We start from the raw sequence: 11,436 nt of genomic DNA, 5'->3' as shown, positions 1-11,436 counted from the left end.
AAAAAAAAAAAAGTGCCTCTTTGGTTCAGGCTATTCAAGGCCCTTTGTGATCCAGGCTCCAAGGAACTGGGCGTCTGTCTGGCTGTCTCTTTCTGTAAATCCACTCAGCCCCTAATATTTACCCTGGGCCGGGTCCGGAGAGAGGCTCTCAGCAGATGGATGGCGAGTACAGAAGGGCCTTCACAACTGCCTGAGGGTCTCAAGCCCCAGTTATTTCAGCAGGTGATTTTAAGTCCCTTCCAATATTTAATTGCTGTCTCTTCATTCCCAATTAGAAAGTAGCCTATCATGTTGGGTACGGGAAGAGACTTGAAGGCTGTCTGCCATGCCCTTGTGCTGGTCCCGTATTTGGGCTGAGTAGGCAGGATGCTCAAAAATTGCAACCCCCGTGCAAAATGCGAGGGAAGACTGATCATTTGCTGAGGAAAAACAAAAATCACCCTGGCGATACCTTCTCAGTATTTTACCTTATCAAGCAAGCCTGGAAATTAAAAGGGCTGAATTTTGTGGGGCTGTGGCGAGCTGCATGCTTGCACTAGCTAATCTCTACAGCTGGCACACGACCAATTTTAAGTAACCTTTATAAAAGAGATTGATGGAGTGGCCGAACTGAATTTGATGCATAATTGATGCGCGTAGATCTATTTATGCTCATTCGTTTATAGGTATTTCTAGAGTGCTCGCCGCCACAGCACCCAAGTGACTTGGCCAGTAGCGTTCGAAGCTCTCCAAGTTATTAAATGCGGGGGGGGGAAGCCTCAAGTCTGAACTGTAAAAGCAGAACGATCCCAGAGGGGAGGCAGCACCGGCACTTCTGCGCCAAATGCTCCTGCCCCGCTCCCCGACGCTCCCGAATCGGGACTCGGCTGGCATCTAGATAAACCAGTCAATTATCTCGCATCTGCGAGGTCTGCCAACTCTTGCTGCTTTGCTCACGATATCCCAGAATGCATCATTTTGACAAAGCATCCTCTCCAAGACTGCAGCAGATTTTGCTCTGGGCAGGTCAGGGAATTGAGCAAAAGATTTCGGGACTTGTGCTTGATTTAGCTTGGCAGTACCCTTGAAACCTGAACAGCAGCAGCTTTGAGAAGTGCAAGGTGGGTCAGAGACCGTATCTGCTTGATGAGTGCAGGCACATGCCGTGAAACGGCTGCTTTTGCCGGAGCTGGTACGATTAGGAGGTCTCCTTTACTGCAGAGGGTCTCTCGGGAGTCTTCTCTGCGTGTCAGCAAAGTGCCAAATGCTCTTACATCAATGGTAATGCTATTCCAGCCAGGGCCATATGCTGACTCACTGAATACCTTACTTAAAAATGGAGGGCTCTGCAAAGCACGGGAAACACGCGGCTCAGCGAGCTAATGCAATTCACACTGATACAAAGCTGCATTCATATCAGGCCGTCTGAGGACTCCAGTCAGCTCGAATGTGCATGTGCAGCTCCCACATGTCGGGAGCCAGTCAAGGACCACGTTTGCACACAATAGCCCTTGGATTTATAACTCCCAGCAGACACGTGTCGCGTTCTGCTTCGCGTGCCCCGGCTCCTTGCGGGCGCTTCGTTAAGGAGCACACCGAACATGCTTCTGCTATCTCTTCACCTTACTGAGACCTTCGGCTCGCACAAAAGGTTTAACATCGAGATGCGGCTCCTGAACAAGCAGCAGGGACAGATGGATCTGCCTTGCTGCGATCAGAGCACCGCTTTGTTATGGGACCATAAGGAGGGAATTTAAACTATTCGGAGCTCAAGCTTAATGAGAAGCCCGATAAGTGTTAGGGAAACACTGCGTTCTGCTGGCATGCTGCCCCGTGCCAACGGAGAAGCAGCTGCTCCCAGCGTGGGGCAGTTTTCTTGCCCAGAAAGGGCCACCACTGAAAGGGCTGCTATAGTCCCAGGCAATGAGAAGGTGGCTGTGGTCAAAAAGGGAAAGCCTCAGAGATGGTGAATGGATGGTCACTCTCCTGCCCAGATCAGGGGTGTTAAGTTTAAGTTTAATACAGGATTGCTGTTTCCCAGGTTTCAGAGGCCACCTCCCCGGGAAGGAGGACCAAACAGGCTGGCCCAAACCCATGCGAGTCCTACGTGCGTGCATGGACAAAGACAAGCCACGAAGGCTCTTGGCAGGAGCTTGCTGGAGGCAAGCGGGATGCGATGGGAAGCTATGGCACAGACGGCAGAGTGGGAGTGAGGGAAGGCACTGTTTGGTCCTGAGACAACTAATTGCAGTCTCTCCAAAAGCACTTAGCTCCCCATTAAAGCTAATGAGTCCTCCCTGCATGTGTGAGCAGGAGACACCCTTGATGAGTTGTCTACATGTTCAAAAAGCAAGGCAGTTTTACTGCCAGGGTGGGTCACTGAACAGCCTGGAAAGCTTGAACACGCCTGGGGGGTTTGAAAGCTCCTGCACAACACTGGAAAATGGGCAAAGCTTTAGCAACATATGTGGCAAGGGAGCAGTGCAGTTCAATACAATTAAAAGAGAGCCTGGCCTGCATGTCTCTGGAGGAGAGAGCCCTGTGAACATAAGGATTTTTGCGCTAAATTTAAATCACCCGCAGGAAGATTCGTCCTGATATATGGTTGCTAATGGACAACCAACTGCACAGCGCTGACCCTCGAGTACAGATCACTGCGATGACAACCTTGGGGCCTGCCTGTGGCATAAATAACCCAATATGGTGAACTGGTATCCCTTGAACTGTCCCAGTATCATAATAAGGATAAGCCTTTCAGTTAACAAAGGCTACCAAAATGCTACAAACATCAACGGCACTGGAACCAAAGGGATGGGAATTTGGGAAATTATGTTCCAACCTGGCTTTCCCACCATGCTTAGAGACAGGAGCATACCTACAGGTGGGCAGTTGGGGCACCAATTTAGGGGCCATTTTGACAACCCTCTATGTGGCCAATCCTCTTCTGTCCTAGTTTGACCTCTACTTGTCCTAAAAAGACTCACTTCAACCTTACTTTGGAGTTAAGGCGCTGTGCACATCCCTCAGTATTAAGAGGAGATTGCAGAAAAAAGCATTCCTGAAGTTCAGCAGGGGGGAACTGTGCTTGCATGAAAGCCCTTCGTTCAGTTAGCTGCCTTTGCAGGCCAGGCACTCGCTGCATGCGTGGACACCTACAAGGCGTGCAATGCCCAGCTGTTGTGAACTTTATACCCGAGGACCCAGCTGCAGCCCCTGGTACGAGCGCAGACAAGCTCTCCCACTTCACAGATTCTTTAAGTTAATGCACCGGACGCCGATTCCTCTGCCAACATCTATTCAGCTTTCTTGAATGGGGAAACAGGAGTAAATAATTCACGAACCGGGAACCTGACAAAGTACAAGATTTGGGCTGTGTTTGAACAGAGCTGCTCGAAGGTCCCAACTAGGAAGGGCTGCATGCTCTGAAACAGGAAGCAATGGAACAAGAGATGCTTGGAGCAGCAATTTGCAACACAGCTTCACACGAAGCTTTCACATCCTCTTTGCTGCCGCCACCAACCCCGTGATGGGAAAATTATGCAAAGACAGAAGTCCACATGAAACAGACCCTGGACTTCCAACCCTCATCAGATTCAGGATGGTATCTGAATGCATACATTGTGATTAATCCTGTACATCACTGCGTAGACTGTGTGAGATCAAAACCTGGGGCCCCCGGCCTTCAAGTCCTAACCAGCAATTAAAAAAAAATAAAAAAAAAGATTACTGATATTTCAGGGTGGGATGGGTCTACAATCCTCAAAATATGGGACACTGTTGCTAAAGCAGTTCCTTGCAGCTTACTTTCTCCCCTTTTCGGAGAATAGAGAAGGGACGAGCTCTTTCAGTATCATCCCGAGACCAGAGATTTGCCACTTGCTAGAAATGAGAAAGCAAAGCCCTTTCTCTGGACACTGTGCCACTGCGATTCTGGGAAATGCTAATGCTGTCTAAACAATGATTGGGCTCAAATATGCAACTGCACCTACTGTACTGAACAAGCTATTAATTTACCCTGACAGGACAAGCTTAGAAGAAAGATGTTTTGCAGAATCTGTTCCAATTGTCACAAACAATGTTCAAATTAGACATGTGCTTTTTCAGCTCATGGCTGGTGCCAGAGCTTAAGAAGAGCTGTACGAATTAAACACTCCAATTTTTCCCATCCTTCTTCAGGTCCTCCCTAGTTTTCACAGGAGTCACTGATCCAGAAAACAAGTGATCCATAGGGCTAATCTAGTTTTAACCTAATTTCATTAAAGTGCAATATAGAACTGGCATAATCTTACATGGTATAGAAAGCACCATGCTTTCAGCACAGTTCACCTTTCCTGGAAGAAATAAAAAATCTTTTACTATGTTCCACACTGCTACATGCAGATGCATTCAATTCTCTGTTTGTGCATTCAGTGTATGTACACACATGATGTAGATAATGATGCTGTCAAAAAACTCCAACTGGGATAAAGCACTGCTTTGGGAACCATCTAAATGCAAGAGAATCTTAGCCTCCTGCGGCTTGCCATTTGAGATCAAAAAGATGTAAAGGGTAGAAGGTAAGGATGCAACAGATACATCTTTAAGTATGTACAAGTGGTAAGTGAACGGGAAGGATCCAATGGTTGGGTTAGTAGCTGGAGAAGTGTGTGAACTAAGTTCAATTCACTGCTCACAGTTAAATTGAGCAACCTCACTTCATGCCTCAATTCCCTACCTGTATAATGGGCATAAGAACACTTTCCTCCCTCAAAAGGGGTGCTGCATAGATGACTATACTCAGGACAAGGTTATTTGCCCCAAGGAATCCCAGTCATGGATCAGGATGCAAATCCATTCTCGTCAATCATGGCAGCTGTGCTGTTCTTCAAGATAAATACCGTGACTACCACAGCTGGGTCATTTGACCTTGGAGGGCTTGGGGTGGTTAAACTGGAGGTCCACTCAGCAAGTGGAAAAAGGAGAGAAGTGGAAGAGGAACAGGTCACAACTTGCCATCCCTCCAGCCACAAGCAGGCTGAATTTTGCAGACGTGGCAGAAGAGTCTTGTAGATGGACTAGGAGGAAGATGAACAAAAGAGAGCGATGCCATTCAGGTTAAACCCTGAGTTTGCTTGGAGATGGTGACATACTAGAGACGCAATGATTCGAGACCAATGCAGGCCATGACAACTTGGCCAACAGATGCAATGAGTCTCTGTGGCATATCTTCCCATAGCCCAAGTACCATGGCAGTACAGCTGCTGCTCAGCCACGGTCATCATTGTCCGCTGGACTTCCCACAGCTCCATGACGAGCCAGCTCTGTTCAGTTCCCATGGACTGAGCGTCCAAAGCTAACAGGAAACGCTGATGCTGGAGGAGGTCCTAGCACAGTGCCCAAGGGAAGGCAGTGCTGCTTTCATCCTGTACTTGTGCTCTGGTTCATGTAATCCAGTCTCCAAGAGTCTCAGCTCAACAGAGTCCCTACTCAAAAAACTCAGACCTCTCAGAGTACCTGAAACAGTGACATTTAGTTTCTCCTGGGAACAACTCTGACAGGGTTTACTGTAACAACGATATTCCCAGTAGCACAGAGATCCCATTTGTTCTCTCCAAGTCAAGCCAGCCAATGCCAACTTGCACTGCATCTGGCCAGCCAGCACAGCCCAGCCCTGCTGAACAGATTTGTCTTAATGAAAGGTTTTCAAACAGTTGAAACTAGTGAAGTCCCAGCCTGACCGCAACATCTAGCTATGTTTCACCCCGGCACCACATTTACGAGCTATTTACATCAGACCTGAAGGCTTGGATCACAATGGCATGAGCTTTTCCAAGTTTCCCCTGCAGCAGGACACTCCTCACCTGTTTTGCAGTCTCTCCTGTTACGTGCCAGTGGCTCTGCTCCTCCATGTTAATAAGAATTGCAGACGCTGATTTAGAGGGAGGCAAGCCTGACAGAGCAGAGTAATAATGTGCAGAAATGCACCTACCTTCAATGTCAAACCCATACCCCTGGGTGCTTCTTAGCATTTGTTTAACATCCTGCATCCTACCTCAGCATGTTAACTAGCTGGCACAGGGATTGCGGCGAGGAACGTTTACCATGGAAGATGCATGCCTCTAAAAGGAAAGTCTGGTGCCAATAGCTTAGTTAGCCCAGAGGCTGCCCAGATGGGAGGGAAGGAAGGTCAGAGGTAAATCCAGGGACAAGGTCCGTCAGCGGGAAGCCAGCTGTTGGCACTACAGCCCCAGAAAGGTTAGGTGTCGGTATCAATTAAGAGTTGCAGCAGGGGGATTAATTTCAAGTGCTGCTCACAAGGAAGAATGTGCCTTGCCCAGAGAAGCGGGGGCTGCCATCCCAATGCATACGCCAGGAGGTTCGAATCAGAAGCAGCATAGACAAAGCTGCGCCCGCGTCCAAACCAGAGAACGCTGCTGCTGTAGGTGAGGGCAACGGGTGAAAGTTGATTAAGGATATACTTTAGTAAATCCCAAATGAGAGGACCTGCGCAGGAGGATGCACCGGCTGCACACAGCATGTTATGAACTGCAACTCCCGTTATGCTGCTGCGGATGAGCTAAGTTTCACTTGGGGCACAGAGCAGTGACCTAGTTTTGCCACTTCCAGGAAAGAAAACCAAAGCAAATCGCTAGAAAGCGAAAAACAAGACGCCCGACACATTGCCAGTCTCCAGATCTGAAGACCAGACAGACCATGCTCCAGAAAGGAGACTCCTTTTTCAGAGCAACTGCCCTGCAAGTTCAGACTGGTGCGCTGCTGCATGAGGAGGGGGCTTCCTGATGATCTCACCACTACTTATGGCCTGGTAGCCAGACTCCCTCTGCAGCCCATAAGCCACTTCCCTTAATCCCCAAGTACAATTACTGTGCAAGATAGCAGAGCTGTCAGCCTTGATGCCGTCTGCCAGAGGGTTGGTTAGAAGCACTCCCACTGCACCTCGAACTACATCCCTTCCTTGGCAACACGCAGGCTATTTTCCCCCAAACACAGCCCATCCGCCAGACAGGCACATGCAAGACTGCTTGACAAGGCAGCAAAGATGCTTGGCGATGCTGTGGCTGTGGCCTTGCTGCTCCGTTTTATATTACAGATGAAATAACGTAGGGCCAAGTCCTGCTCTCGGCGTAGGAGGAATTGCACGGACTCTCCCAGTGCAAGAGGAGAGGGCACCGCCTTCTCAGCCCAACATGCTGCCAGGGCGAGGCATGGCCTTGTCAGTGGGCTGAACATTTGAGGAGAGGTCTGTGTATTCCTGTGCGTTTGCACAGAGCCTACAACAGCGTAGCTTCCAGAGCAGATACGATCTGAATTACTACTGCAAGAGACAAAAGGATTTGTTCTCAACTTGCCTGTCAGCCCAAGTACAACCTTAAACTGAGGCAAAGGTCTTGGCAAGTTTTTAAACTGTCTTCTTATGAATGGTTTTGCAACGTTTCATAGTAAAATGTTTCATCATCTCACACTAAGGCTAGGGACAGACATTCAAAAAACTGGAGCCCAGATGATTCAATCTTTGCAGCTTCTATAGTCTAGCCTGGCTAGGCTAAATCAGTTTGTAACTGTATAGACATCCCAGAAATGTATGCGCAGGCCTGCAGTGGCTCAGGCTAGAAGCTGGGGGGTGCTAGAGCAGCCCTTCCTTCCCTTGCACAGGGCTGAACTGAGAGGGGCATGGTCAGGCCCCAGCAGGATTAGGGAGTGGTTCTCCCCCAGCTTGATAACAGAGCATACATCAGTTCTGTTATCAGCATTCATCACCCCATCAGAAAAGAAACAGCTGCTCTCATTAGTTCATGCTCTTAAGGAATGGAGGGACATTACCAGCTGAGCTACTGATTAGCTCCAAAAAGCCCTAAGCTGACACTGCTGTCTGCCACAGCACAGACCATAGCCAGCATGGTCTGAACACATAATGCTGAAGTGTCCGTATATGGCAGAGGGAACGGGGATCCCAGCTTAGCAGCAAGTGATGAGGGGAGGGGAAGAGCAGGAGGAAGCTAGGCAGATACTCTGTGCCTGTAGTCTCTGCCAGAGCTAAAGCCAGAGAGCAGAGGATAAGGGCCAGAATCCCACCCATCCCAGAGAGCATGCTGGGATGCTGCGGTAGTCTGATTTAACTTAAACAAGCAAGGGGTCTGGGACAGACTGCATAAGCTGGTTTGACGCAAACCAGTTAAGTCTGATGCTACATTCAACCAGGTTCATCTTAAACCTGTTCCAGTCATTTTCAAACTGGTTTATGTGTACTGACCATCTGTTCTGTTACAGGCTTAAACCAGTTTCTGATGACTTAAGTCCGTTTGTGTGCAATGTCCATCCCTAGCCTAAAACAGCCCTTCTATGACTAGCACGGCACAGTGCTAATCACGTGCTCCATGCATTACATTTAATAAAGGAGAGGTTTGCCAAGTCATGCAGACGTGTTCATATACCCAGAACTACAGGCAGTAAGGATAACACAATTAAGCCTGTATGGGGCTTGTTTTGCTTGTCCTCAGAGGAACTCGTATATCAATTCTCTGAGGGACAGAGACCTGTTCCTGCCTGTCCCCTCCTCCTCTCATCAAGTCCTTTTATCAGATACAATGTTCAAATCTGCTAGCTAGCACAGGCAAACATCAAACAGTTAAAACACTTGCTTCCCAAAAAACAACCCAGTCATGCTGTAAAAAACGAATCCTTGAGAAGTCTCTAAAACCATGCAAACAAGAACTCCTGGCAAGGAGAAGAACCACGTACAGTGCTCAGTGGTTTTAACCGAATTACTGACAGCAATGCCTCAACACGTCCTCCAATAATGAAGGTCCTGTTCTTGTGCAATCTTCTAAAGTTTGCCAATTGGACTGAGTGTTGACAAATCCAAACCAAATATCATCTTATCTGATGTTTTAGTCCAACATTCAACTTAGACATTCAATGTCAAGACATAGCCAGAGGAATACACAATTCATTATAAACTCAAGGACGCTAGAAAGTCAGCCTGTCCTTTTGATGTGCAGCACACCACAAGAATGCCATGAGTGCATGGTCTAAGAAAAAGGATATACGCCTCCATTTATCCGGACTTGATTTTAGGTACAATTATGTCTCATGCTTTCCACTTCCATTTTTAAGTCTTTGATGCAAGAAATCTTGGAGAACAGCATGCAAACAAGACAGTTACATACAGCTTAATTACAAGAGCTGGCAAGGAAAATGCAAAAGTACTTGGCTACTTAGATTAAATTGGAATAGAAACTGCTGTGCTGAACACCGCAAAACCAAGCTATTCATTATTTAAAAATGGAAAACGAAACTCTGCTCAGTACACAGATGGCCAGTAGGGTTACAGGGCAGCTCTTGGAGAAAACTCACATAGACTTAGCTCAGAAGTCACTATTACCAGTGTAAAACCCTACTAATGCAGTCTCACAGCTGCAATGTCAGGGGAGATCCCAATGCTGACAGCATGCTGGTAACACTGCTGCTTTTAATGCACGCCATAAAAATTCTACCAAATGTAGTACCTAGCAGGGCAAAGAGGTTGCAGGCTACCTGTAACAAGGGAAATGGGATATCCCACTGCCAGCAGCAACTAACTTTTGTAACCTCTTGACTTGTAATTGTGCTGCAGAATCTAGAGCAGGGCTGTCCACCTAAGTGCCCAGAGGCCACATGCCACATGGACTGCACTAGCAGAGGCCACACTAGGGCAGACCAGAGCCCCTTGGGTGGCTCTTCTCCTGCTGCACACGTGTGCAAGTGGCTTCCTTCCCCCCAAAATTGCATTACACATGCAGGCAGCTCCCCTCTGCACTGTGCAAGCTTGCCAGCTCCCACCTCAGCTCCCTTGTCGGGGGCTTCACTAGCACCATGAGTTGCACCACCCCACCCCTCCAGCACGGGCAGGTAGCAGGAGCCAGAGTGAGAGAGAGGGAGCCCAGAGCCCTGACTGCTGTTACATCAGGGCTGTAGAGGACTCGAGTGGTGGCTGGATAAGGGGCCCGGGACACATGGTTTAGCCCCTCACAGTTTAGCCTGCAGGCTGCTAGCTGGGCAGTCCTAATCTTTGGAGAGCTCTGTTCACAGCTAGAAAGGGTCCATTCCCTCCCTCCCCACCAAATTGTATCACCTTACAGTAATGTGCCAAGTCAGAGGCATTGCCAAGGTGGGCCCTGAAACCTTGAATTAAACTAGCGTGTAACAATTAATGCTGTAACCTTATAATGATTTCGGGAAGAATATCCCGCTTGTGTTTATCCCATATTGTCCTCCCTTTCCTTTCTCCCAACAGAGGTCCCATTCATTTATCTGACTAACTTCTGAGAAAGTTAATGGGTTGCCAATGTAAAAGATCTGCAACCCATTAAGAGATGGGGTGGTCTGCACAAAGCAGATTAAAAACAGTACAGAGCTGGTCTGTATTTGGTTCCAGTTGTCACACCTCTACTCAAGCAAGATTTATGCCAGCTGAACACATACGTAGGTTTTTTGGTACCAATTACTCCCCAACCCACCCACCCCACCCCATGCTGCTTCTACAAAATCCTATTTCAAATGAAAGTCCAGAATTTTCAGTCCTAGAGGAAAAACAAAGCCTGAATGTAAGCCCTTGCACAGTTATGAGCTCCATAAAAGGATGCATGGGCTGGAGACCCCTTGGGAATACACATGGCCATTGCTTTACCCTGGAGACAGGACAAGCCGCCATCAAAGCCTACAGGAGCTGGATCCGAATTTCTCTCTGGTTCTAAAAGGAATGAAGTTCTAGCCTCTACCATAGTTGGAAAATAGCCTCTTAGCTAGGGAAGGTTTGCTGGCTTGGCAATTTATAGTCCTGTACAGAAAAAAATGTAATGCCGAAGACTAAATGTGCTGTTTAGGCAGCAGCTATATATGTTACCGTGGCTGTGTCTTCCATCAGGCCCCTGATCTTCTCTACAACATCGTTACGTCTGTGCTGACGCAGAGCGCTGATGAGCTGAGCGAGGCTGGCTTCGGGGCCTCGGACGGTCCAGTGCTGCAAGGCGGCATAAGCCCGTTCGTGATCGGCCGTGTAGCCATTGGAGAAAGCTGCAACCTCCCGTTCACTTGCACTGCACAGAAATTGGTAGATGTCCTTCCACTGGCTTCCGACCTGGGCTGCCACAAGCTTCAGTATGTCTATGCCTGTCAAACAGAAGAGCTGCAGATGAAGCAGAGTGATTTCCTCTCTCCCCATCAGCTTAGCACCTACCTATGCTGCACTGCAGGATCAGGGCGATGAGATTTACCTAGCTCCCCCCACCCGAGGTCTATGACATAATACCGTCTCTGCCACGTCTTATTTTAGCGATAAGGGGTGCTAACAACACCGGGCTGCAAGCTACTTTGCAGAAAAGCACGATACATAATGCTTTCAGGGCACTCCCATTCAACAAAGAGCCATTGACACTGGTTATGTAAGTAATGGGCGTTAAATACATAGATACACTCTGA

At 48.2% G+C, this 11,436-nt stretch overlaps 1 protein-coding gene across 1 annotated transcript in view; it reads right to left on the bottom strand.

Annotated features, from left to right (window-relative positions):
- TNFRSF21 (TNF receptor superfamily member 21) overlaps positions 1–11,436 on the bottom strand; it is a gene marked incomplete at its 5' end in the record, with an annotated part of 54,477 nt that overhangs the window by 11,763 nt on the left and 31,278 nt on the right. The window contains one exon of the mRNA XM_019538097.1: positions 10,862–11,127. Coding sequence (XP_019393642.1) covers positions 10,862–11,127 — 266 coding nt within the window. The remainder of the gene's footprint in view (positions 1–10,861; positions 11,128–11,436) is intronic.

The sequence above is a fragment of the Crocodylus porosus genome, unplaced genomic scaffold (assembly GCF_001723895.1).
Source record: "Crocodylus porosus isolate Cpor-Errol unplaced genomic scaffold, CroPor_comp1, whole genome shotgun sequence".
Lineage (NCBI taxonomy): Eukaryota > Metazoa > Chordata > Crocodylia > Crocodylidae > Crocodylus > Crocodylus porosus.
Note: the sequence above shows the minus strand (reverse complement) of the source record. Positions and strands in the feature narration are given on the sequence as shown.